We start from the raw sequence: 26,959 nt of genomic DNA, 5'->3' as shown, positions 1-26,959 counted from the left end.
AAGATTACAAGACTGTGGCATAGAGGGTGTGTTATCGAGTACTCAGAGTGTAAATTTTTGATTTGTCAAATGCTCTGTGACCATCTGCAGTAAAGGGGATAAGTTACCTTACTGTTCTCATGGGTCACAACAGGGTAGGATTAAATACATGAATTACAATGTTAGCGATGTACATTTACCCTATCTCACTTGAGTGCCATATCATTTGGCAAGGAAAGGCAATTGTAATTGCTTTCTTTTAAGATGCTTGCTGGATATGTGTTCCATACACCTTCCCAGCAGTCTACTAAAGACAGCTTGGATGATGTGGGATTTCATGCCTGTGTGCCATTAGACTTCTTGGTTTGGCTGCTGAAAAGAAGATATTAAAAGTATATAATAATAATAATAAAAAAAATCCAGTAGACAAGAAGTATCTGCTCTACCTGAAGCAAAATGTTTTTTCGGATGTTTTTGTAAGAAGCAGCAAGGGAGGTGAGAGTCTAGATTCACAGAATTCTTAAGGGGGGAGATTTTCTTCTTTTACATGGTAGCCAAGTGGTTCGTGCACACAGTCAGGATATAGGAGGCACAAATTCTTCTCTGCCACAGAAGATTTCAACTTGTATCTCTTGTAATCACTCTACTATAAGGACAGAGGGTCTGATGGGAGAATAGCAGGCTGCTGGACCCCTGGGTTGCAGTCCTTATTCCATTACATATTTGACAGCCCATGCAAAGTGAACTGGCCGGAGAGGAAGTGTGGGCCTTCACCACTCAGCGTGCTCTTGTCCAAGTAGTAGCAGGCTCCCTTGGCCTGGGGCACATGAGGTGTTGGTGTTAAGTAAAGAAGAAAACTGGGTCTAAATCCTCCATGTCATGAATGATCGCTTTAATTGCTTATGTGTTGATTATGTGTGGAGGCATTACTCACAAGTGCTAAGTCTCTCCCAGGTAAGCAGGGCAACAAAAATTGTGTTTTCAAGCAAGCTTATAATTAATGAAGAAATTTTTCCAGTACTGTAGGCCCTCAGTGAATATCTGCATTTGGATTGTAAGGGCTGTATCACATAAAGGAAAAGTAATTTTGCACTGTGGCAGAGCAAGTGGGTAAAGAGAAGGCTTTATGAGCCCAGACTCAGGTGAAACGATTTAATTCTGGAGTTTGAAGGCATCAGCAGCCTTCTGGATGAAAAACTGGTGACCTTTGCTTGGAGAGACAACTACTGGTAAGAGTTATGCAGACGCCCTGTCTTAAGTCTTCTAAAACACTGTGTCTGTAAGATGATGGTTAAAATCCTGCAGCAGGCTGTCAGTGCTCAGGTTTTACCCATCCTGCCTGGAACAACTCTAGTGGTAGTAATAGATTTCCCTAAAAGATGAAGTCAAGGCTTTACTTTCAGTTCCACTTTCTGTCATATAGACTTAAATACATCTGTACTGATTGACCTGAATTGGTAAAATTCATAATGCAATTGTTATGAACCATAATAGTCCTTTTAATATTATATTACAGAGTAAATGCATGGCATACAAAGTAAATATAATACTACAGTGTTCCTGCATTGAACTGGTTGGAATTTTTTTCCCTGTAATTTAGATTGCTTTATAGGCATGCACTAGCTTAGTTCAATTTGTAAGATGTGGTCTTTAGCTTGTTTAAATTGCCATAGTTTATAGCATATCTGGCAGTGACACCTTCCTGTTCATACCAGGCTGGAAAGGGAAATGGTATTGTAGTTGGAAATTATGGAGTGAAAACTGTAATGTTTAGAAAGGTGGAGTTCCCCTTGGCTGGTGTATTAAATGAATGTGGAAAGGAGCACGGCTGTCTGTAGCTAATGGCAAAGTTGGACTAAAAGTGGTCTTTGCCAGCCAGCAGTTCCTCCGTCTCTCTAACAGATGTCTGCTTCCCCAGTGCCAGGCTGTCTGCCTTTACGTAAAGGTTTCCCTGGTTTAGTTTGTCCAGGCTTACTTAATACATAAGGACATGCTATTTAAAAATCCACTTGCTTGAAGTGGTCATGCTTCCGATTCACGGAATCACTAATCCTCTTTATTTCAGCCGCAGGAAAGTGGTCATAGCCTGTATTTTAAAACAATTGCCCTACTAATTTTATCACTCTTCACGTGAGCAGTGTTCTCCATAAAGTGTATTGTTTTGTCTAATCTATTTTTCATAACAACAGTACTGTTAACAATTCCCTCTGCAGTTGTATCTATTAAAAATGAAACAATAGTATCAGTCTGCTGAAACAGTATTATGTGCTATAGCTGTCCTTCGTGAAAGGAGGAAACACTTTACAAATAACGGTAGTCGCTATCTTTACAGCAGGATGTGCTAGTGTGAATCCCTGAGCCTGTGCCAACTCCTGTTGACAGCAAAAAGAAAATAACCGAAGGCTGTGGGCAGTTTACATATTCTGCAGTCAGAAGCAGTTTCTATTTCTGTTACACAGAATCACTAAGGTTGGAAAGGACCTTCAAGATCACCAAGTCCAACCATCAACCCAACACCACTATGCCCACTAAACCATATCCTGAAGTGCCACATCTACATGGTTTTTTGAACACCTCCAGTGATGGTGACTCCACCTCCTCCCTGGGCAGCCTGTTCCAATGCTTGACCACTCTCTCCATAAAGAATATTTTCCTAATATCTAGTCTAAGCCTCCCCTGGCGCAACTTGAGGCCATTTCCTCTTGTCCTATCACTAGTTACTTGGGAGAAGAGGCCAACACCCACCTCACCACAACCCCCTTTCAGGTAGTTGTAGAGAGCGATAAGGTCTCCCCTCAGCCTCCTCTTCTCCAGACTGAACAACCCCAGTTCCCTCAGCTGCTCTTGTCTTGTCTTGCTCTCCAGCCCCCTCACCAGCTTTGTTGCCCTTCTTTGGACATGCTCCAGCACCTCAATGTCCTTCTTGTAGTGAGGGGCCCAAAACTGAACACAGTATTCGAGGTGTGGCCTCACCAGTGCCGAGTACAGGGGCATGATCACGTCCCTACTCCTACTCTCAGGTATAAAAATTTTGCTTGTGAAGAAAGCTGTCCTTTAGCTGATAGAAACATGCAATACAGTGATATCTCGGTATACGTGTGATTACAAGGCAGTAGGATATAGTCAATTGGGGATTTTATCTCAGAACTAGCCATGGCCTGAACAGCACATTTATTGTTTTGAAACAGCTGAGTCAGACTCTAGAAAAGGTGAAGTATGAGGCTGGCGTGAGGTCTGTAGCCCCCTGAAACTTCCTACCTCATAAGAGATTTTTATGGTACCTTTCATTGCTGTTCTCCAGTGAAATCTGCAAATCTGGCTTTTTGGTTGTAGACTTGGAGATCTTCCCAAGAATCTGTACATGGAAATACAAGGGAACTGAGCTCCCAGTCTCCTCTGTGGAAGAGCGTAGAGCACTATACTGCAAATGACAGTGTAGACAAAAGAATCGCTATATAGCTAATTGTCTTTATGGCAAACATCAAAAGTGATGTCAACACACAAGTTCCATGGTGAAACTCTGGCTGCAGTTTGTTCCACTGCAAAGGGTAGGCACCCACATTGTGAAAAATAGGTACTAGCCTGAAGCCCTTCTTATAGGTCTCTTTGAGGCTGCATACCTGCATCTCCTTTGAAGAGAAAGGAAGTCTTGGGGAAATAAGGCCTCCCAGGGGGGAGTTGGGGTAAGAAATGTTGGTGATGCCAGACCCAGGAGGCATTCCCAAGGCATTTAATGTAGTTATAATCACGACTTTAGAATGCCATCGTAACCTTAAAATCTTGGGATGCCTTAAGTGCTATTTAGCACCAAGCAGTCCAAAAAATATGAGGTCATAGGAAAAAAGCATTTCTTACTGGAATAAATTATTGAAGTTGTTAAATTAGTGGGAAAATTGCTTTAAGCAAGGCTTTTTGTTGCCTTTCCAGGGATGTGTTCCTATCTTCCACTAGATAAAGACTGAGAACAGGGCCGGGTGGTTTGTTTGTTTGGTTTTTCCTGTTTTAAATAAGAGTTTTTGTTGTTTGCAAATATTAGAGATGCATGAAGATACTAGGCTTACTCTTTGCCATTCTTTATTTAACATCCCTGGATTTCAACACTGTTTAGTTTTGGCTCTAGAAATGGCAGTGATATTGAGAATAAGAGGATTCTTTGTTTTCTTCCCTGCTCTGTCTCCCTTTTTATTTCTTTCTTTGGGAAGTGTGGTAATTTGTCAGTCCTTACATATTTTTCAAACTTCTGTGCAAATTATCTTATTCCATGTTATTTGACATTGCTCATCTCCCTTCATACAAAATAACAAGGACTGAAAGCTGCATTTATTCAACTACCAATTTCAGTCTAGAAAGATTTAATCTTCTGTTGTGCGACAAAATCACTGATCTGAGGTCATCTCTTGCACTAATACTAAATATGCATCTGTGTTAATTGAAGGTTTACAAAGCACTGACCTTAAACTTTTTCTGTGGTTGGATGACTTAAAGGCTTAGAAATGCAGGTAGCTTCCATAAATGATGGAGACAATGTTCTTAAAGTTGAAGCCTGTCTTTTTTTCGCTTGGTTTTGCATTTGGCCCATCCAGCCTGTCCTAAAATATTGCTGTGCACAGTGGAGACAGTCATATGATACTTTCTGTGTATGTATACATGCTTGTGTGTATGGGTGCTGCAGAAATACCAAATAAGAAAATGCTTGCACCTAATTCCTAAAAAAAAAAAAAAAATTTTTAAAAATCAAGTGTATCAATTACATTCCTATTAAAAACAAGCTGGTATCAAAAGCAGCAAGGGGGAGAGAATGAGATAAAAATGCAGGCTAACAGTGCTTTAATATACAGTAGTCTGAAATTCCCCTGCTAACAAAGGAAAATAATTGATTGTATGGAACTTGAGAAATGGCAAAGTGTACTTGGCTCTCGCCTCACTAATTTGTAGGCAAAGATCAGGCAAACTCTTGGAAAAGTCAGAAAACTTCACACCTTTCAAAACTGGTGAAATGAGATCAGGGCTATTTGCTAAGCTTAAGCCTCCTGTTTTATACAAGTTCTGCAGAAACAGACATATAGACAATGGAATAATGTACGAGAATTATGCAGACTTATGTGTTACAATGCATTTTAAAATGATTTACTCTTGGCAGCTAGTCAGCTATAATTAAATTGCTGAAAACTGACCTTCTTCCTTTTTTCTGTGGAATGCCTCTTGCAGCACACTAATGAGATGCAATGGGAAAGGTAGGCAGTGTCTGTTCTTTGATCAGACCAGCCCAACGGCAGAAAGACCATGTAGGCATTGCTACAATGCCCTTGGCAGTGCTCACGTTCCTGAGAAAATTATGCTTTACTCAGTCCTAAAGAAACATTTTTGAAACTTCAGCACTTTTTCTATTGTGCATGCAAGATTCAAAAAGCAGACTTAGGTATTTAAAGTGCTACTTACATATATATGGACCAGCCTCTTAAGTACTGGGCAGAAAAACAGACTTGAGTTTTGTAACTCCAGCTTTTCAGATGTGCTGCTTAATCTGGAATATAATTCAGATATTGTGGTAAAATGGGAATAACTATTCTTCCTTGCTTTCATACAGAATTGGACATGCATAAAAAGAATACTGTTTATGCCAGTTCTTTTCTCTTTTTTTTTTCCTCTTTACTCTCCTACAGCATGATATCTGTAGTACTGCAGATCAGACAGTGGTATGTAGTACCAGGGAAGTGGTGGAGTCACCATCACTGGAGGTGTTCAAAAACCGTGTAGATGTGGCGCTTCAGGACATGGTTTAGTGGGCATGGTGGTGTTGGGTTGACAGTTGGACTTGATGATCTTTGAGGTCTTTTCCAACCCTAATGATTCTGTGATTCTATTCTATGATTCTATGTCAAATATGAAATCTTGTTGAAGATGTTTGTAAATACAAGCTGAGATGCTGGATTCCTCTGTTGCTGGTGCCAGATACCCAGATACAAGTATATGCCTTTCTCCAAAATGCCTGATCATGAGTGTTTATTTCCCAGGAGTTCAATATTTCATGTGTAGGTTTCCCCTCCCCACCCCCATTACCTCAGTATCTTATGATTTCCCTTTAATTGAACACTGTATCTGTAATTTTCCTTGTGAAGCAATTATTTCTTTATTGAATACTTCTACTTATAACACATTCCTCAAGTCTGCTGTCATTTTGAGTTATCCGCCAAGACTTTGTCTCCCACCTACAGCTCTGCTTTTATTTACCTCATTTGCTCCCCATTACACAAATGTCTGTGTCTCAATATTATGACACATGCCCCCCATCCCTCGTAATCAGCAGTGCTCTTGCTCTGAGGTCGCTATGCATCTGGAACTCACTGTTACTTAATGCTGTTGTAGGCTATGTTGCCTTGCCTTTCAAATCTTTCCTCTTCACAAAGCTCAGTTTCATTGGGCTCAGAACATAAAACACTTTCAATGACACACTAATGCATAAAACAAACAAAGAAAAGCTGCAACAAAAGGCTTTGTTTTCAGTCTTTGTGCATGTTTCAACTTGGCATGGAAAACAATTTCCTTGCTTTGCTTTCTGACCTTGGGCAAGTAATTCCCCTTGACACATCTGTTTCTTTCTTCTGTGAAATAGAGATGAAGATGCTGAACTTTTTCAAAGCACTTTCAGAGATACAAATAAAGAAGCATTCTATAAAAGGGAGTTGATATTTTTATTCTTATCACGATTATTATTCTGTGTCAGTCAGTGAAATAAGCACAATGTCTATTCTTAGCAAGTAATAATGGTGATAGTTGTTTTGACTCGTCTAAGGTTTTCTTGAGCGCCTAAGTTGCTAATGGAACTGATGTTCTGAACTCCTACAGGCTTCTCAGTTTTTTCACACCCATGTATTTTTTGCAACTGATGCACTGTCTTCCTTGCTTTCATTTTTATTCTTCTACAAAGCTCTCTTATCTTGATGTAGATTCTGTTTCCCTCTTTCATGGTAAATGCAAGATCTGGCCTTAGTATTTTTTGCTCTTTGAATTGCTCCATTTGATTCACTTGTCTAGTAGAATTACTTCTTTTTTTTCTTTCTTTTTTGGGAAAAAAAGAAGAATTAAATGTGTGCTCTTTTTTTTGGCTCATGAAAGTACTTATCTCTCTCTACAATGCCATAAAAAAAAAGTTGCTTTGCTGTCCCCTTAACAGAACATTCCCTGAATGTTTGTTGTTTGCGCTGTAGGAAAGAAAGCTCTCCCAGATTGCTGTTCAGTTTTCTTTTCCTTGGGGGATGGTCTTATTTTGAGCAGTATTGTTCAGTAATATCTATGCTTGGGAGAATGCCAAGCTCATCCAGGGCAATACAGGCAGCTCTTTCCATTGTAGGGCTTCCAATTAAACTAATGCTACCAGCTGTGTGTTCTTTTGTCTGTCCTGGACTAGGTTGTGGTATTGTGCTTTGCACTGCATCTCTCCAGCAGGGCCTGTTGTCACCATGCTGATAGTTTGGCCAAGATAGGGGAGCTATGAAACATGAGCATTCAGAAAAAAGGAACTTCTGGTGATGTGAATTTTGCTAAGAAATGGACTTTCTAATCTTGGAAAAAAAAAAAATGGTTGGGGGGAACACAAATGTAATCCTTTATGTAGATCATGCAAAAGTGTTTTACAGAGATGTCAAAGTATTATAATCACCAAAGCGTAAGAGAAAGGAGCTTACTCATCCAAAACTAGTCATGCACCAAAGTAATGGCAGAGGTGGGACCGAGATATGAGCCTTTAGATTCTGAGTCCAGTGCCAAATCCTCTAGATCTTGTTTGTTGACATTGGAAGAGATTTGGGGAGGAGCAGCTGGAGAGCTGCCCAGTGGAAAGGGACCTGGGAGTGCTGGTTGACAGCCGGTTGAATATGAGCCCGCAGTGTGCCCAGGTGGCCAAGAAGGCCAACAGCGTCCTGGCCTGTATCAGAAATAGTGTGGCCAGCAGGAGTAGGGAAGTGATTGTGCCCCTGTACTCGGCACCTGTGAGGCCACACCTCGACTAAACTGAACAGGTTCAGTTTTGGGCCCCTCACTACAAGAAGGATGCTGAGGTGCTTGAGCGTGTCCAGAGAAGGGCAGCAAAGCTGGTGAGGGGTCTGGAGCACAAGTCTTGTGAGGAGCGGCTGAGGGAACTGGGGTTGTTCAGTCTGGAGAAGAGGAGGCTGAGGGGAGACTTATCGCTCTCTACAACTACCTGAAAGGGGGTTGTGGTGAGGTGGGTGTTGGTCTTTTCTCCCAAGTAACTAGCGATAGGAGGAGAGGAAATGGCCTCAAGTTGTGCCAGGGGAGGTTTAGATTGGATATTAGGAAAAGTTTCTTCACTGAGAGGGTGGTCAGGCATTGGAACAGGCTGCCCAGGGAGGTGGTGGAGTCGCCATCTCTGGAAGTGTTCAGAAAACGTGTGGATGTGGTGCTTCAGGACATGGTTTAGGGGACGTGGTGGTGCTGGATTAATGGTTGGACTTGATGATCTTGAAGGTCTTTTCCAACCTTGGTGATTCTGTGAAGGGGGTGGGGGTGTGGGTGTGGAGGCAGTGTGTGTGCAATTAGAAGAAGAAAAGGAAGAGGAAACATGAAGAGAGCGAGCAACTTGCTTTGCCTGGCTGGAGCCAATCCTAAGGAGAGAGGGAGACCAGGGAATGGTGGATGAAAGCCCATGTTCTGCAATGCTCAGGGGAAAAAAAACAGATAGGAAAGTAAAGTTAGATCCAAGATAGAAAGACTGGAAGTGAAAATTGCCTGACAATCTGACTGATAGGTGGCAAGGAAAGTGTAATTTTTGTCAAATGGCATCAAGTTCAGTGTTTTATTCTCTTAACAAGACTGTTGTCCTGGCTTGTTTTGAGCAAATCCAGAAAATGAGAGTTGTTGATGTTCGAGGTTTAAACAGGCTTTGTTGTTAATGTTTTTTTCCCCAGCACTTCTACACAGACTTTCTGAGAACACAGAACTAGAGTAAATCCCTATGATTTTATCAGGATGCTATCTTTTGATAAAATTATCTTTAATTTTATATTAAGCTGCTTTAAGACATAGCAGCAACTACATGGAAACAAAAAGGCTATGCAGCAATTTTCGGCTCAGCAGCAGGCAAGCTAGCTATTAAAAAGGGTATCAGACAGTATGTGCTCTTTAGTAACTTCTCAAACTCTGCTGGTTAGGGAAATTAAAAGATTCAGCAACAGTGCAAGGGCAAAGATGAACAAAGTAAAGGATGGATGAAGTTACACAGTAGACTAAAGTAATATATGCTTCATCATTAAATAAGTAATCAAATGTAATCTACCAATGGTTACACATTAAATGAAAAGTTTTCATTTTGCTGAATGGATGAATGGAAACTGCTCATGCAACACTTTGAGCAAGGATGCTGGCAGTAGGTGAGATTTGGCTTGTGTCAGTGAGGGTTCAGCACAAAAGAAAGGGAGGATTTTGGAGTCATACATGGAATCTAGGCCCAGATTTCCTGCATTCCTTATTTTCCAATGGCCTACATTAACTTTGCAGATAGACAACCCTGTTAAGGTGCCAGGATCCTAGAGGTCAATTTTGCGATGCGTCTCTGGCCCTTTCTCCAATGAATGTCACTGCCTCGCTTAAATTGATTTAACCTCCTTTCCCTGCTCCTCTTCACCCATTAGTACTTATATTGATCTTTACAACAACAGTGCTGGCTGGCACAGTGTTCTCTTTCCAGGTCTGTTAACACTACAGCTTCTCTTTCCCTCTCAACCATAGGCACCCTGAAAAGGTGTGGCACATTTTGGGAGTATACTCAGTGCTAAAGGAGGTGGTGTCTTAAGCCATTCTTCAACTGAGAATTTGTGGCTGTGTAATATCTTTAAAATATTTTTTGGTGGGTTTTTTTTTTTGTTTTTCAAACAGTTCAGTGCTTCTCAAAGGGCTAGGAGCCATCTCTCTTCTTGGACAAAGCCTGGGTGCAATTGTTGAATACCAGGTTAAACCAGATTTGAAAAAACTAAGCTGTACTGGTGTTTCTCTGCCTGGTGTGGTAATCTGACAAGACACGTGCCTCTCTAGAATTGAACAGAAGAGCTGCAGATTGGGTTGCAAGAAAAAAAAAAAATCTGGACTTTTGTCCAAAAAGAGAGCTTGCAGAGCCTTCCATTTGGTAACTTGCAAGCTATGCTTCTTTCAAGCTCTCCCATTGCATCCTGTAAGAGGTGGTGTCAAAATATCTTTTGTGTATAGATTTTGCCTTCCTCCAAACTTGAGACTTCTAGTTTATTTTTTCAAGGCTCAGATTAATAATTAAATTCTGATGTGATGGATTTAGTGTTACCATAACCAATAAAGCCTGTATACAAGAAATCTGACACACAAGACTGTCACAAAAAAGCTTTTCGACAAAAACACCTAAAAGTGGTTGTGGTGGTTTGCACAAAGGAGATACAAATGCGCTCTCTGGTAATATTTTTTACTCTTAGATATCAGAAGTTTGGATTATTTTCCCCAAACAAAAAAATCCCAAGGCTTAGCAAGCACAGCTGTTAAAACTGAAACACAAGTTTGTTTTACAGTCAGGACAAACTAAAATCCCTTAAAGGTTAATTACAAGTGAAGTTAAAATACTGTTAGCAGTCAGAGTTCTGTATAATGTAGTGGAGGGGAGGAGGAGATTGACTAATTTTTAGAGGGAATATGTAAATGAAGCGGCTTTCTATAACCATATCAAAAAAGCAACAGGATAGACTCTGTTATCTGCACTGCAAAGAATATTCTTTAAAATCCAGGCAATAATATTCCCCCTCGCCTTACCCGTATTTCCTTCTGAATAGTTTTCAGGATATATTAAAAATGTGCTGTCACTCATCTTGAAATAATTTAGTTCTAAGTCTGGGATGAACCATTGTGTTATGAAGGAAAAATAATTTGCAGGAGCAGAATTGCTATCCAAAAGTGACTAGAAAGATTTATAGAAAATTTGAGGCCCAGCTCACTTGATCATGGGTCTCAGAATCACATTTTATCCCTACTTCTTGCATTTGAGATTATGAACACCAAATAAAAAGACCTGTAGTTTATCTGTTTATAGTTCCTGAAAGTTTTCATGGCTTTTTTCATGTAAATACATTATGTTTCTTCGATGAATTCATGAATGTTTTGGGACTGTTGTTTAAAAGTAACAGATAAAGACCAAAAAAAATTGCACTGTGGTCAGCATGGCCACTTGGTGGGGAGTGAATAGAACATCGCAGTGGCAGAAATCCAGACTTTAACCTTATTCCTTACCCTTTGCATGCTATGATCCCTCAGTTTTCATCAGCATCCTGAAACTAAGAAAGTATTTGAGGATGAAAACAAGAAATAATAGCTTATATTTTCAAAGCTACCTGGAAGTTCTGATTGCCTAATTATCCATTTATTAGGTGCTCAAGTCACCTGATGTTGTATTTTACCCCTTGAATCAGCTGCTTACCCTGATTCAGATGTGGTTTAGTACAAATAGGGTGATGGAAGGGATGACGAATTTCCAGACTGTGTTAATAAATCTAAATACTCTCTTTGTGGCTAATGTATGGGGAAAATCTGATGTTCTTATGGACTAGGTTTTTCTCTGTGACCTCTGACTGGGTTGTAGGTTCCTAGCTATTTTGTTGAAATGGGGAAGGAATCTGAGTATCCTTCCAGGTAACCTGTGATCAATCTGGTGGTGAATCTTACAGACCCCAAAAGAGAGTAAGAAGATAAAAAATGTTTCTGTGGAAAGGCTGTCCTCACATTCTACAGAAATCAAAGGAAAGCTAATTTACCTCATTTTTATGGAGGTCTCCTGGTTTCAGTGTCCTCGGAGCACTTTCAAAACACAGAGCAGAAACACAGGGCAAAAAAACCTGTTTTTAACTCCTCACTCTCTATCCCAAAACAGAGATATCTGTGAAAAGAGATTTTTTTTTTTTCCTCTAGCTTCACATTTAGCTAAATAGCTTTGAGGCACTACTCTATGTGGGTAATATGTGAAAAACATCCAGGAGCCATGAGACTGAAATGATGGCAGCTTTGAGAAGGATGTCTAGGGAAATGACATTGGGGTGTCCAAGTAAGGCCCATGGGACCAGGACTCCAGAAACAGGGTTTAGATCTAATTTCTGATCACTCAGCATATACTCAGTCAAACAACACTACTGTCCTGGAAGGAGCTTGGTAGTTCCTAAATTATAGGAGATGGAGAGGACCCTAGAATATATCTACGACTCTTTAAAGGGTTATTAACTACTCTTTATGCACAATATTTAACATTTTCAAAAAAAGGCTGTTTAGAGTTTGTCTGACCTTGTTTAACCAGCAATTTAAATAGGAGAAAAATTAGGTTGTTACTGAAGTCTCCAGAGATTTTATACTAATTTTCTTTCATTTTGGCTGATCAGTTTGTGGTGTATGAAGGTGATTTGTTATGATTTATTATCAGGAAGAAAAAGAGAGAAATAACTAAGACTATTTTCACATCAATAGTTAAATCTCAGTAATCCTTTTTTGGTGCTTATTTATTCCTGCATCTGTTTTTAAATTTGCTCTTAAATACAGATGGGGGTGTGTTTGTTGTGGTTTTTTTGTGGGTTTTTTTTCCAAATTACAGCAACTAGTAGTTATTTCAGGACCTACCATTGTTTCCATTTTACAGAGAGCATGCTTTAAGGACAGATTTGTAACCATAGCCATTTAAATTCTGCTTTGCTGGAAGTGCTTATACAAGCTGATAGCCTTGATGTAAATTATTTATTTCAAACTGCATTGGCTATGCTCTTTATTTTAAAAAATAGCATGCTGAACACAAAATTAGGTTGTTTTTTTAATTTTCTTTAGGTGCCATGCCAAACTAACTTAGAAGAGATTTTACTCTAAATGATAGCTTTCTTGTTACTGGCAATCTGTCTACCAGTGTTGGAAATTCAGTAACTTAGCATTTTGAGAAAGGCAGGATAAGCTAGAGAGTTACATGTAATGCTGGGTGCATGCCAGTGTGTGCTATATATGAGAGAGTCTCTATGTATATCTACAATGGAGAAACATTTTAAATTATCTTACCTTATAGATATTCCTGATATTCTCTCTACTCAATGTCTAAAAGATGTGATCAGCTTTATTCCTTTAGCTGGTGAAGATCCACTTTTTAATAGCATCGTCTACCTGGTGGTTATGAGGGGGAATTAATGTCTGAGTAACTTATGTTTAAACATAACTTATACTATGAAACAGTAGTGTTTTATAAACACAATTACTAATTTTCTGTCTCTTCTTTGTTAAACTTGTAAGGGACCTGTGTACAAGTCCATTTAAATTTGACATTTCTGTTGTCCTGGCTGAAGTTTTAAAAAACACAGCAATATTTTTCTTTCTTTAGTTGATGGCAAACTAATATACCTTGATCATATCGGCAGTTGACTAAACACTAGGTTGGAAATACTGTCTCTAAGGAGATCGTAGTAAATTAAATTGCAACAGAATTTTGAATGGCAAGATAACATTTAAGTACTCTAAAATATATATATATATGTGTGGGTGTGTGGATTTTTTTAACACAGATGGGACAAAATATAACATGGATATTTCAGGCTCAAGAAGGGAATGCAACCAGTATTTAAAATACATTTGAACTAGAGCTTTTAATCAATTGATAAGGTAAAGTTGAAAGATTTGGACCACTAGGAAGATTTAACAGATCTTTTGTTTGTGAGGGGGGAAAAAGTGTTAAGAAAACATGTAGACCTCAGTCTTAGGCTTTTTACCAATTGGCACTTTTGTTGGAGCCATCAGAAGTTCTGCTTAGTTAGACGAATATATGAATAACATACATGCTAGTTTGACATACTGTATAGGCTTTACTTTGTATGTGTATATATTGTAGAAATTATTTTTTTGTTCAAAGAATAATCCAGTCAGACTGACTTGGAGATGAACTCTGCAACTCACCCATTCATTTTCTAGAAAAGCTGCTGCAGATAAGAGTCCTTTCTTCAGCAGCTGACTCTCTGTGTACTAAATAGTCTCAAAGTGTACAGGAATAGGTCTATTTGTGAGCATAATTTAGTGCATATTGCCCCAGTCCAGCACACATGATTTTCATAAGCATATCATGGAAGAAAGACCCACATGGGCAACTCCAGTCCTGAGGCTATTGTAACAAATGTGGTGCAGTGTCAAGAGAGAAGATTTTAATCCTTTATTCAGTTTGTTTGCCAGTATTAGCATTTGGCCCTGTGGAGTTAAATGTTCCATGCTGTTTTCTTCCCCTTCATGTTTCACTAACGATTTTCACAAAAAGCATGTTTCCCACTTCATAACATTACAGGGATTGTACTGGTTATTCTCAGTCTGAAAGCGTGCCTGGAAATTTAGACATTTTCAAGCAATTTTTGTAATGCAGTCTGACTCTGCTACATTTTTAAAAGTCATGGTTGAAAGACTGGAGGGTCACACTACATAATTTATTTGAACAGGTGACATCAGGACCATGTAGATGTAATTTTTTTTGATTGAAAGCAGGCTTTTGAAAATCTAACATCAATTTTATTCATCTATTGATACCTAGCTGTAAGGATATCTATTGACATATACATAGCTAAGGTATTTATTAATGGATAGATCAATATATCCATAAACGTAATTTGCTTCTCAAGTAGTAGCATTCTCACTGGGATATGCAACCTAGATATTGCAGTGCTTGATGTAGGAGAACCATACCGGGAAAGAGATTCAGTACCTCCCTAAAAAGAGAACTTGACATGCCTTTTATCTTTGTTGAAAGTGATGATGAAGAATGTGAACAAGCAGCATAGAAGAGGAATAACTAATATGATTGCTTTTAAATGTTCTGAATATTAAAAACTTGTGAGAAACTGATAATTTTTGTCCAAATTATATTTGGTACCTTTCTGAAAAAGGGTACTTGTGGTTATTGAAAATGTATTACCTTTAGCCTGAAGCCCAGAATCTGGCCCAGAAGCTGAGATATTTTCAGAGCATATACAGAGGGAACACTTTATCCTAAGCCAAAACACTTTGAAACCTCTCTGTGGGAACGCTTGCCCTCCCATATTTATCTGTGTGAAGGAATTCAGAAGTGTTCCCGTCGGACGGAGCTTCAGTGGCATTGTACACCCTGGGTATCCACTGTGATACGTTCCAGATCTCTGTTTCCTAACAAGAATAATGCTCTGGCTTTAGGAGAAGGTGATTCTCTGCATTCGTGACCTCTGGTGCTGCCCTTTGGGTAGGAAGTTAAGCTCCACATGGGCCTGAATGCAGAACTCCATTCCTCATACTGTAGATATTCCTATTGTGATCAATAACTGTTTGTAGAGTAAAACATTACTCACTGTGAGTAAGAGACATATGATACAAGACAACAGGTCTGGTGCTAAAGTGTTTTTTGTATTTTTAGGGGAATATATTCTCACATGTGGGTTTCTTGTTTATGCCTTCACCTGTCATGTGCGCAGAACATTCCTGCAAAAAAGTAATTGTACAGTTTAGTATTAGATATGTAGTATATAGATATTTAATAATATGTAAATACATGTTACTCTTTACTGTCCCATTACCTAATTTACGTATGTAAATGTGGGTGAACTGCATGTGTAGCTTTGCCAGTGGCAAACAGAATATTTCAAAATTTAGCCTTGAGTGTGCTCTGGGGAATTGTGTTACATGTTGTTTCTTCAGTCAAGCTCTCAAGTCTGTTAGAAACTCAATATAAACACTTGACTCTGTTTTATTTCACAGGGTAATCCTTCAAAATTACAGTCCTAATGATTATTAATTATTTTGATATTTATTGATTGCTTTAACATTAATAATGATAAACACCTTTGGTATTAATGTGGATGTCATTGGTATTGTAGTTCAGACTGTCTGCTGTAACTCAGCCCTTGTTAACAGGACCATTAGTTACAAGGTGTTATTTTTTGCATAAACAACTCCATGCCTTTCTTACAGAAGTGAGGATAGTAAAAGTATATAAACTGTTCACTGAATTTTGAAAACATTTTGCTGTTTATAAGACTACCTTTCTTGTTCTTTTTGTTTTTGTTTAAAAAAGAAAGAAGTTGTTACAAAAGATTATTGCATATGTCTCTTAAAACCCAAAAGCAACTCATTGTTTTGCTTGGACAAGTTAATGTACATAAACATATTCAGTTGTGTTCAAAAATTGACAGCAAGCCTGAGTTGTTGTTTCTTCAAGTTTTCTCTGTATAATGCAGAGATCCTATTCGTGGATCTGTTGTGCTAGACTTTGAAGAGTGCTTATCTCCTTGGGTGGTCATGTTAATTCAGTAGCTGGAATCAGTTCTCACAGTTCCTCAGAAGGCCCAGGTGTGGGTCTCATTTTCAAGGGGTAGTTCATTTCTGGGCAAGGTGGATGGGGCAGTCTTCCCATTTTTACCACAAGACAGCTTAAAGCGAATAGAGAAGCCTCGTGACTTTCATGAATTTTAGGTCTGAATTACTCAATCTGCAAAATTGTACCCATATTTCCCTTTATTGAACCTGTTGTGCTTCAATTCCCAGCGTCTGCGTTTTGACAGCAAAATAGGCCCTATGCACTGAATCGCTCTCACCTCAAATATCACTGTGTTTTCTTACAGCCTGTGACCTCATGAATCAAGGCATCCTGGCCCTTGTCAGCTCCATTGGCTGCACATCAGCAGGTTCCCTGCAGTCTCTGGCAGATGCCATGCACATCCCTCACCTCTTCATCCAGCGCTCAACGGCAGGAACGCCAAGGAGCGGCTGTGGGCTCACCAGGAGCAACCGCAATGATGACTACACACTCTCCGTCCGTCCCCCTGTCTACTTAAATGATGTCATCTTGAGGGTTGTCACAGAATATGCCTGGCAGAAATTCATTATTTTTTATGATAATGACTATGGTAAGTATTTATTTAGCAGGGTGATTTTTGTCAAATCCATAATTCTGTTGAAAGCAGTCACATTACATTTTTATAGTCTTCCAATAGATTAAGTTTTTCTTGTGAACATTTATGGTCCTGTCAGCATTTCACAACACCTCAGAGAAATCTATTTCTAAAATCCATCAAAGTTTACAGGTTTATGTGATAATTTCTTTGTTAGAGTTAACTGATAAATGGAGAACTTACCCTGCTTTCTATTCTGTCAGTGTTTATGAAGCATAAAAGTTTTTAGCAAGCTCTCTTGTTTTTTGGACTGTAGAAATATAAAATGACAATTCAAGAGCAATATGTAAGATTTTACCTTCTGTAGATCTGTTTATTGCATGGTGAATCTATCCTGTTTGTTGGCATATATCTGATGGCCAGAAGCTGAAGAAATGGTGAATGTTGGTCAGAGACCTCAGCAAGAATGAGCTGCTAGTCATAAATGTAAAACTTGTAGAGAGAACTTCTGTACAGCGAAGACCTTGAGGAGGAGGGCCTGAAGAAGACAGTGTTCCTTCTTTTTTGAGTTCATTCAGTGTTCCTGGAAAGTGCTGAATTGATGGTTGTTGTGCGGTAGAGTGAGTGCGACACAGACGGCAGCGTCACGAGACTGCGCCATCCAGCTTGGTGACTCGGCTGAGTTCAGTGTAGATATTTTCTATGGATGAGAGGAGAGCTGGACAGATTTCTCTAGTATAGATGCACCATCTAACTAATTTTATGACCTTTTTTCTATGGAAAATTGCTTTGAAACCAGACCTGTTTTCTTCAGATGTATCCATTATTCATAAGTAAACATGACTGGTTTGGATGAACATTTTAAAACTTATTTTCAAAGTTAAACCTTCAAGTTATGGAAAAATGCTCACTTCAGCGATTTGCTGTGCATAATAGCTGGTTCATTCAGGTCAGGTGTTATTGATTTTTGTTCCTTGGCTACATAATAAATTCTTAAATTAGAAGGATAGAAAATGATGAATAGGAGAATTCCTATTTATAGCAAAGCAGCACCTAAAAGCACCAGCCATAGGATAAAGAACACATATATTAAAAATCCACCCAAAAAGCTTGCAGCAAAGAGTATTTTTGTTCATGTTTTGTGAGTTTGTGCATTTAAGTTCCAGTGTACCTACGAAGAGGAACATAATCTTGCGAGCTAAAAGATATGTTTTTGCATGTATTTTTGAGTTTAAAAAACTCAAATTTTATAGTTACTATTTTTAAATAATTATATTCATAAACACTAACTTCAAATTATTCAAGTTTCATTATTTAATTTGAGATTGCAGTTCAGATACCATGTCATTTTGTCCTTGATTTCTGGGTGACAATCTCATTATGGCGTGACTTATGAAACACTGATGCCTGCCTGCGAGGAGTAAGTTTCAGACCAGTAGCTCATTCAGTGACAACATCATCCCCAGATGTGACATGTGTCAGATATTCCGCCAGCCTCTATGGCATTCTGCCTTCAGTAGTCTACAAGTAATGCCATACTGGCCAAGACGGATTGGTAATCTGACTCTGATCAGTAAGCACTATCACGTACATCAGGAAAAGATGTAAAAAAAAAAAAGTTCTGCATTTAGTATCTACTGAGTAGCCTGTCCCCTTTCTAACCGCTTCTGTGCTTTGGGTATTTTGGATAATGTTTTTGTGGGTTTTGTGTTTGTGTGTGTGTGCATAGTTTGGGACTAATACCATGAATAGAAAGATTTTAAATTCCATCTGAATTTTAAGTTAACCTGCAACTCTGAATAGGACTATATCTGTTCAAAGGTATGTTTCTTTAAATTGTGCTAAATCTTTGATTTCAACAGCTATCCTAGGGCAGCAAGCAGTTTCTATATTCTCTTTATGCTTCCTACAGTTTCTTTATAAAATTTCATGCTGATGATTTCATTGACTATCTTCTCCTTCCCTTTTAATATGGAACAAGAGAGAAGTTTCAGATCACCATCTCTAACCCAAGGCTTCTCTTGTCATTTCCATTACCATGAGACTTGTTCTCTGTCTCTCCAATCCTTCTTCTGGTTCATATGGAATGCCTCTCCAATTCCTCACTACCCTGTTTCAGGTGAAATCATTAGTCTTGACACAGTATTTTGCCTGTTCTTAATTCTCTTAACCAGTTTTTGATCTATGGCAGTAGTTTTCCTTATACCTGTGATGACATGATTTTTTTAGCAGTCTCTGGAAAGCAATCTTGCCAGGAGCTTACTATAAATCTTAACAAATTATGTCACTTTCTCCCCTTTTCCTTCTATTTTATTGATATACTCAAAGCATTTACAGTACGTTAGCAGTGCACATTTTCTCTTCACAGGTTCTCTATTGACCAAAGAGGGTCTTTTGCACAGAGGGAGGGGTGGAGAAATTCAGGGCATGAAAAGAGGAGCTGGAATCACTTATTAATGGATTATAGAGTGGAGAAGTCTGAATTCAGTATTCACTCTGCCTTAAGCAGGAAATTGGACTATGTGACATCCTGAAGCCCCACCCAACTCTAATTATTCTATGATTCTGTGATGTTTGAGAAAGCCATTCATATAGATGTGAAATACTTAAAAAAAAAAAAAAAAATATATATCTATCTATCTATATATATCCCAGCATCAGTTTGAGCCTTATGAAAGTGTGGTCCAAGAACCCCAGAAGAGCTTGAGGAAGGGCACATTACCATTAGCTTGTGTGCCTGTTTTAGAAAGAAATCAAGACTGGACATGCAGACATGGGGTGGAGGTCCTGGGGTAAGCTATCCCATTGGTCAAAGTGCCAGCGCAGCTAAGGGCGGTTGCAGTTCCCTTTGGAAGGTCCCAGTCCCGTTCCTCAGCTTGCCTGGGAGGATCTGCTACAGTATGAGATTTCTTTTCTCAGCTCATACACACCTAAAATCAAATTCTGGTTGGAAGCTTTGCTCAGTTTAATTGCTTGCAGCAGTTTAATATTAGACATTTTAATGTAACATTTAGTATTAAACATTAAAGTAGTTGGGAATTAGAACACTTGCATTAGAATTAAATTCATATTAGGAAGACATTATTGATATGTTCTGCACAGTCCTCTGCAGAACTGACACTTGTGTAAACAGAACAATCTCTTGCCCTGGTGGTGTTTTTTTTTGTATGTGGTGATCTTTCCTTCTCAAGGTGGTTATCATAACATTAAGTGATGTCTCCATAACCGTAAATGTCACTTGAGAAGTAACGGGAATATAGATTCTGATATGTGTTAACCCTTTATTTTTTTCCCATTGTTGCTATGTTTTTGTAAGTTAGAAAACATGAAAATGCTGTTAGACTAGTTTCAGCAACCAGAAGAATTCGAATAACTTTCATTTCTGAGAAATTATTTTGTATCGTGATTTAATGTAATGAGGTATAACAAAATATTTCAGTTGTATTACTGAAATTATTTCCAGTAATAATTTCACTCAATGAAAGAAAATGTGCCTTTCATAATTAAAATATTCCTACAGGAAAATTGGGCTCATATCCAAAGTAAATACGGTGGTAAACCAGATCCTTTGCACCTTTAAAAGAGGCTGCAACCATTTATATGTCAATTGATCAATATCATAGTTTCTTAATCCTATGAATTGAATTGCTTTTGATTTTTATTTTGCCAGTCTATCATAGATTCTTTTCCAATTACAAACAGTCTAACTCTCTGATAATGGAAATGTGCCTTTCTGCAGGGCCAAGAGTTATTTCCCCATTGTCATCCTTTTTTAAAACTCCTAAATTCTTTATTAACTATAAGTAGACAAGTATATTCAGTTTTAATATTTTAACACAATTTCTATTTAAATGCTAGAAGATTCAAACCTACGTAAAGGTTCTTTATCAACAAAGAAAGTTAAAGTCTTTGAAGGAAGCAATTCTTTCATTAAGTCATAACCAGATGTGTATTGAAGAAGTGATGTGGAAATGCATTTCTGAAATAATTGACATCTAAGTTTTTAACTCATGGGGTTTTTCCAGGTAAAATTGTAGGTAGGCTGACTATTCTAACACAAAATAAAAAGACACTTTGATAACAATGAAAAACATCTCGCTGCTGTTGACTTAGTTAAGCTGAGTAACTAGTGAAAGATTTTAATAAAGCTGTAGTCTTTTGTCAGTGGTAGAGCCTTGCCAGTAACAAGTGTGACGATAACACACAGTAACAGTTAATGAGTGAGGAGGTGAGAAAAGAGAATGTTTTAACTTAAGCAGACTTAAGAGATGTTTGCTTGTATTTCATTTACTACCATTGTATTTTTACCTTTATGCCATCTGTATAAATTCAGATGAACTTGTGAAAATCAGAATGAGATGAGTTGTCTCCTCCCCCATCCTTGCCCTCTGCTGGGATGATCTAGATCTAACTCCCAGTGCAAACAGTGCAGTCAGTCCCCTTGTATTCAGTGTGTTTTTTCCCTTGAGGTAAAACAAGATAAAGGCCTGCCCAGGACATGAAATCTGATTTTGTTTAAGAAAATTTCATGTGAGGATATTAAAAGTGTTCCAGGACAATTCTGCACTTTTTCAAATGCCATTAAGGACACTCGTCTTGCACAGTTGAAGAGTAGGCAGCATGAAATGCAGCAAAATTATGCAGTAGATTGATGCCTTTCATAACCTGCTATTAAAATTACTATCCACACAGTATTATTGTACAAGCCAGATTTACTTCATTTAAGCAGCCAAATCAGCTCCTACTCTTTTCATTCTTGACTGCTCAGCTGAAACCATAGGATCACTGTGCTGCAGAGGGTAGCTGTGCATCTCCTTACAAGCAGACGTAGAGACTGGGCAGTTCCTCCACTAAGTCTCTGACCTCCTCCTTAAGACTATCAGCACCCTTTTCAGTGAAGGCATTTTCAGACTAGACACTATAAATGTATAACTTGTGCCTTTGGAAATTGCAATGTTTAGATTTATAAAAAGAGCCAGTGACATCTCTAAACATTTTGAGCAATCTTTGCCAAGTTATTACGTCTCTACTGCATGGTTTCAAGCTCAAAGTCAAACAAACAAACAAAAAAACCCCGCAGTTTGAAACAGCAAGTCCTGCTTCACCCACAGACTAACATCTGACAATGGCCAGTCCCCAAACAGTAACATTGAAAAGACCCTTACACATTCAATTGCAGAGGAAAATAAATGAAATAGTCATTTGAGATCTGAATGTGTGAGCCCAGCCTATATAAGCAGAGTAACTGACCTAAAATCCCATCATAATGTTGCATTTTATCTCTGTGGTGTATCAACAAGGGGGAAGTTTTTGTAATTCATATCTTAGTCTTCAGGCAGTTTACAGTTCACTATATTTTCCAGGAATATGTAGATAGTTTTATGTAGTAGTAAATTCTTGATGAAGAAACCAGTCAATCGTTGCGAGAACACAATTGTGAATTTTGTGCAATTTACAGTGTAGGTATCTCTGCATTTCTAAGATGAAAGGGAGAAAGTCTAGCTGCTTGAAAACATTTATTTTTCATGTTTTGTTGGTGCCAAAGCAGATAGAAAGACTCTGCACTTTATCTAGAAAGGTTAGGGGAATAAGATTTTTTTTCTGGAGAACGATTTTTGTCTTACTTCCTATTCTCTCTGGTAGTGGTGTCAGTAATATTTTAAAACCCTTCTGTAAATTATATTACTAAAAAAAAGAAAAAACACTTCTCTGTCCAAATTTATGGCCTAACCTTGTGTTTTTCAACCCAACATGCCTTTGATATACGACCATCACTGTTGATTTATGCCATATTTACTGATTCTAGGACTAAGATATCTTTGCTTACAGTTCTTCGACATTCCTACTAATACTACACATATTTGGCAATGGATATATGCCATTTCCTTAGGTGATAATTTAATTTTAAGTTCCGTAAAGAAAAGAAACAAAACAAACATTAAGGCTATGAAGAACTTGCTCTGTGAGGCCAAAGGAGGCATTCCCGTAGGAAATGGAGATTGAAGAAGTAATTGAAGACTTCACTGAAAGGGAAGGGAGGAGGTTAGCAGTAGGAAAGAGTTTAGAGGGCATCTGTCCTGCAGAAACTTCCTTATGAATCTCCCCTCTTGCTCCTCAGCATACACAGGAGTTTCAGATTATTTGTGCACCAGGAAAGGATGAAGGCAGTGGTGTGAGGTACCTGGTCGTACCTCTAAAGAGCTTAGTCTGTCTCATGATCAATCTGAGGGAGGATTTTGGAGAAAGACACAAAATAAAATACAATTTCAAGCAGCAGAGCGGTGATATCTGTATTACTGAGGATTCTAGCCAAAGTAGAGAGGTCTGTGAAACTATGAAGAGAGCATTCTCCCCATCCCTGCCCCAGGAAGGTGGCGGTTGTCAAATGAATTGAGCGTAATGCTACAGGATAGGAGTACTGTTCTTTAAACACCCTGGAAAAGCAGGGATTATACCTGGAACTCAAAAAGCTGAGCTGGTTGCAAAGAGGCTGCCTCCTCTGTTGTAAGAGGAGTGGTATTCTGAGATGATGCCCATCTGTACATATGGGCCCTGGATTCCTAGTATCTCCGTGAAAACCATATAGAGTAAGTAATTCCATTGCCATTTTCCCGCATACCCATTTTCCAGAAATAAACATGTGATGACCGCTGACAAAGATGTGCTTGAAACCATAACATTTTCCAAACATTTAAAGTTTTAATGCAAGTTTAATAAAGAATCATAAAAGAATCATGCCCTCTTTAATCTATTGCAAATGCTTGTAATTACCCTGAGACTGTTTTCAGCTGCCTGATTACTATAATATTCCCAAGTCTGTCTCCAGACAGTCTTAAAACTGTTTAATACTCATCTGGCTCTTTGCCAACTTCCCGTACTCATTTACTTCACTGTGCCTCAATAAACATATAATTAATTCAAGTTTATTATTGAACTTTTTTCTTCCATTAGTATTTATTGTGTCACCCAGATAAGGAAAAGAATATGCATTTTTCATCTTTGTAACTTTAATGTGTCAATTATATTGCAAATTAGCAGCTGTTTGAGAACTTTAGTAACAACTTGCTTTTGCTGGTTGACATTGCCACTCAAAATTGAGTATATATTTTGGTTGACCCTAAGATTATTCAACTTCTGAGATAGCTGAACTATTCTACAACGTTTCTGTAGTGGAGCAAGGGCCATGCTTCTGCTTTTTAACCATGTAATCGTAGGGGAAATGCATTCCAGGAGCTATAAGTGAATATGTAGAAAGGCAAGAGAAGGTTTGTCATTCGCTCCTGTTACTGTCTTTAAGGGTGGAATGGATAAAGTATTTGATGGCTTGGCCTGGCAGCCATCTGCATTGTGTTAGTAAGTAAAGAAGACCAAATCTTTTATTATATCTAGAATTTCAGTGCCGAGGTCAAAATAAAACTATAGATGTTTTCCTAATATCTGTGTAATAGGTAATCGTTGTAAATGAGGTGCTTTCTCCAGGTTTTGCAGAGATATGAGATTTCTTTTGTGTATGCACAGTCTGCAAGTGTCAGAATGTGTGACATATTAAGAATATTTGAACACTTGTACTTGAGAATACTTGAGTCTTGTACTGATCTCCACTACAGTTTGCTAAGTACTTTTACACTCAACACATTGTTTTAATATCTTCTCAGAATATGAAAATTGAATTTGTAAACTGATACTTTGGCAGCTAAATAAATTAACAGTTATCAAAATAGGAAACTATTGAACAAAGTACTTGGCATGTTGAATGGAAGAAATTATACCACCATTGGAAAAAAGGCACTAGTAAGGCTTAACAACATCATAAATGCCAGGTAGTATCACAAATTGAAAAGCAAGCTTGTCTCTGAGAGCTTTAACAAGTCAAGAAAAACAGGAAGTAGAGAGACAGGAAAAAGCTAGAAAATGTTTACTACAGTATTGCTAAATATCAGCATCATTTTCGTAGCTTATGTTCTTCACAACACCAGTCCACTCATAAAATATTCCTGTTCCTATACTGTAAACTTCTAATCAACTGAAAAAATTATTGAGGAGCAGATTGATGCACAGTCAGAGAACAATTTGTCTTAAGTAAGATTATAACACCCATAGTCACTCTTGGTTTATTACCAGGAAGACTGCAAGGACAGTAACTTTGCTATTCCTCACCACCTCCTTGGAAAGGGGATGCACGGTTCCTCATGCTTATGAAAACCAACAGGGAGCAGTAGTGACCTAAAGAGAGAGTTGGTGTATCATACAGACAGAAGTATACATTACTTGCTATTAAATAAAGGCATATATCTAGGCAGAGGTATGGAACTCCATTGTACAGTTCTACAGGATTTAGGTATAATTTTTCAAGTTTGGCATGGTTTTTAACAGGAGAGTAAATGCTGAAGACAAATAGCACTAAGCTCTAAGCCATTATCGTCTTTAGAGGTACCAGGCAGGGAGAATTTATTCTTTCCAAAAGGCTGTTTTACTCAAAGGCATCTCCTAGAAGCTTTTTGGAAATCTCTATGCAAATTGTATTTAAAAAAAAAAATTAAAAATGAAGAGGTAGAAAGCAGGTTACACAGTCAAAAGTACATGTTTATAGAATGTATTGCCTTGTCAATCTCCACGAGTGAAGGGTGATCACAATCTGACTCCCTTTCTATTTTTCAGAAGCTGAGGTAGCAGCTGATACTCAAGGATTAGTTCTAGCTTCAGTTTTATTTATGTCTTTTTACCCTTTTCTTTTTTCACTTTCTTTCCAGTTAAAAAAAAAAACCAAACTGAGAATGTCAAAGGAAAAATCTTGTGTCAATCACCAGTAAGGCTGGAAACTTAAGCTTACAAAAGTTAATACGTCTCCCCCAACATTGATTCAGCTGTTTAAGACTATCTGTATTGACTTTTCTTATTTAAAGGATAATCTCTAATAATTGACATATGGCCTGAAACAAAAAGTGGTTAATGTAAATGACATTTGGACAATCCTTCAATTTTAAAGGATTATATAGACATTTCAGTAGTGTTACAATAGTTCATATCAAATAACAAAATTGAAGTTACTTGTTTTTATTGCAGTTTGAAATGGAAACATCACAAAAAAGTATATAAGTATATTTTTCTTCCTTTTTCTCAACTGGATGATATTAAGAAATTTGAAAAAAAAATTGTCGTTGTCTTTTTTCATTTGTGAAATTTCAGAGAAATGCAAGTATAGAAGGAAAAAGCAGTCATTCTTATCATTTACAAATTTTCAGTTTCCCCCAAGAAATATCATCCCTGCTTGCTAGGTTCCAGCAATTTTGGCAATATAATGGAAATTTTATATGTAATTAAACATTTGATCTTGAATTTACTTGTAACAAGTTTGAACTATATTCTCTGAAGCTAGATCATCCCACTGAAGTAGTTCAGGTAACTGCTCCCTCTCAGTCCCCAAATGTTAATACGAAAGAGCTATGTAGATTTTTTTTTGTTGTTGTTTGTTTTACTTTGGAGGTTCACCGAATTACATACAAGCTGACTAATGAGAGGGAATCCCACTACTGTGAAAATAGGATGAAGGACTGTTATTGAATTATCATGCTAAATTTGTTGTTTTCCTCAGTCTAGATCTTAACCATGTTAATAAATATCAACACGAGCACAGGAATGCGAATACTTTGTTCAAGGCTTTAAGCAGAGCAGTGGCACCATCAGAGTCCACCCGGAGCTGCACATCTCCCTTGTATGCAGTACATTTCCATAATTAATAGTTGCTGTCATGTTAGCCATCATTGTGTAAGGAAGAATCACTGTGCTAGACTTATAAAGCTTTCTTGATAAGAATTTGAACAGTGTCATTTGTTATACAATGGCTTTTCTCATCAACTGTACAAATAAAGTGGTCTTTTGTGTAAATCAGCCAGTGAATATTTATGACAGGTGCATTCACCTTTACTGCCATAGCTGAATCAGTTGGTATTTATCATTTGGATACTGTGAAGAAAACGTTCACAGACCTAAAATGGTATCATAGGGAGGATGAGCTAATGACTGTAAACCAGGTTTGAGATAACCAAAGTGCTGCGCGAGTGCCTTGTAATTTAGGTGGAATACGATGATAAAGGTGG

At 38.1% G+C, this 26,959-nt stretch overlaps 1 protein-coding gene across 2 annotated transcripts in view; it reads left to right on the top strand.

The window, feature by feature from the left end:
* The window catches only part of GRID2 (glutamate ionotropic receptor delta type subunit 2), a gene marked incomplete at its 5' end in the record, with an annotated part of 737,620 nt that overhangs the window by 411,056 nt on the left and 299,605 nt on the right, over nucleotides 1-26,959 (top strand). The window contains one exon of one of the 2 annotated variants that reach the window (XM_081999454.1): nucleotides 16,593-16,877. The exons of the other annotated variant lie outside the window; for it this stretch is intronic. Within the exon in view, the coding sequence (XP_081855580.1) occupies nucleotides 16,593-16,877 (285 nt within the window). The remainder of the gene's footprint in view (nucleotides 1-16,592; nucleotides 16,878-26,959) is intronic. 2 annotated transcript variants of the gene reach the window in all.

The sequence above is a fragment of the Phaethon aethereus genome (assembly GCF_964289735.1).
Source record: "Phaethon aethereus genome assembly, chromosome: 4".
In the NCBI taxonomy this organism is placed as follows: Eukaryota; Metazoa; Chordata; class Aves; order Phaethontiformes; family Phaethontidae; genus Phaethon; species Phaethon aethereus.
Note: the sequence above shows the minus strand (reverse complement) of the source record. Positions and strands in the feature narration are given on the sequence as shown.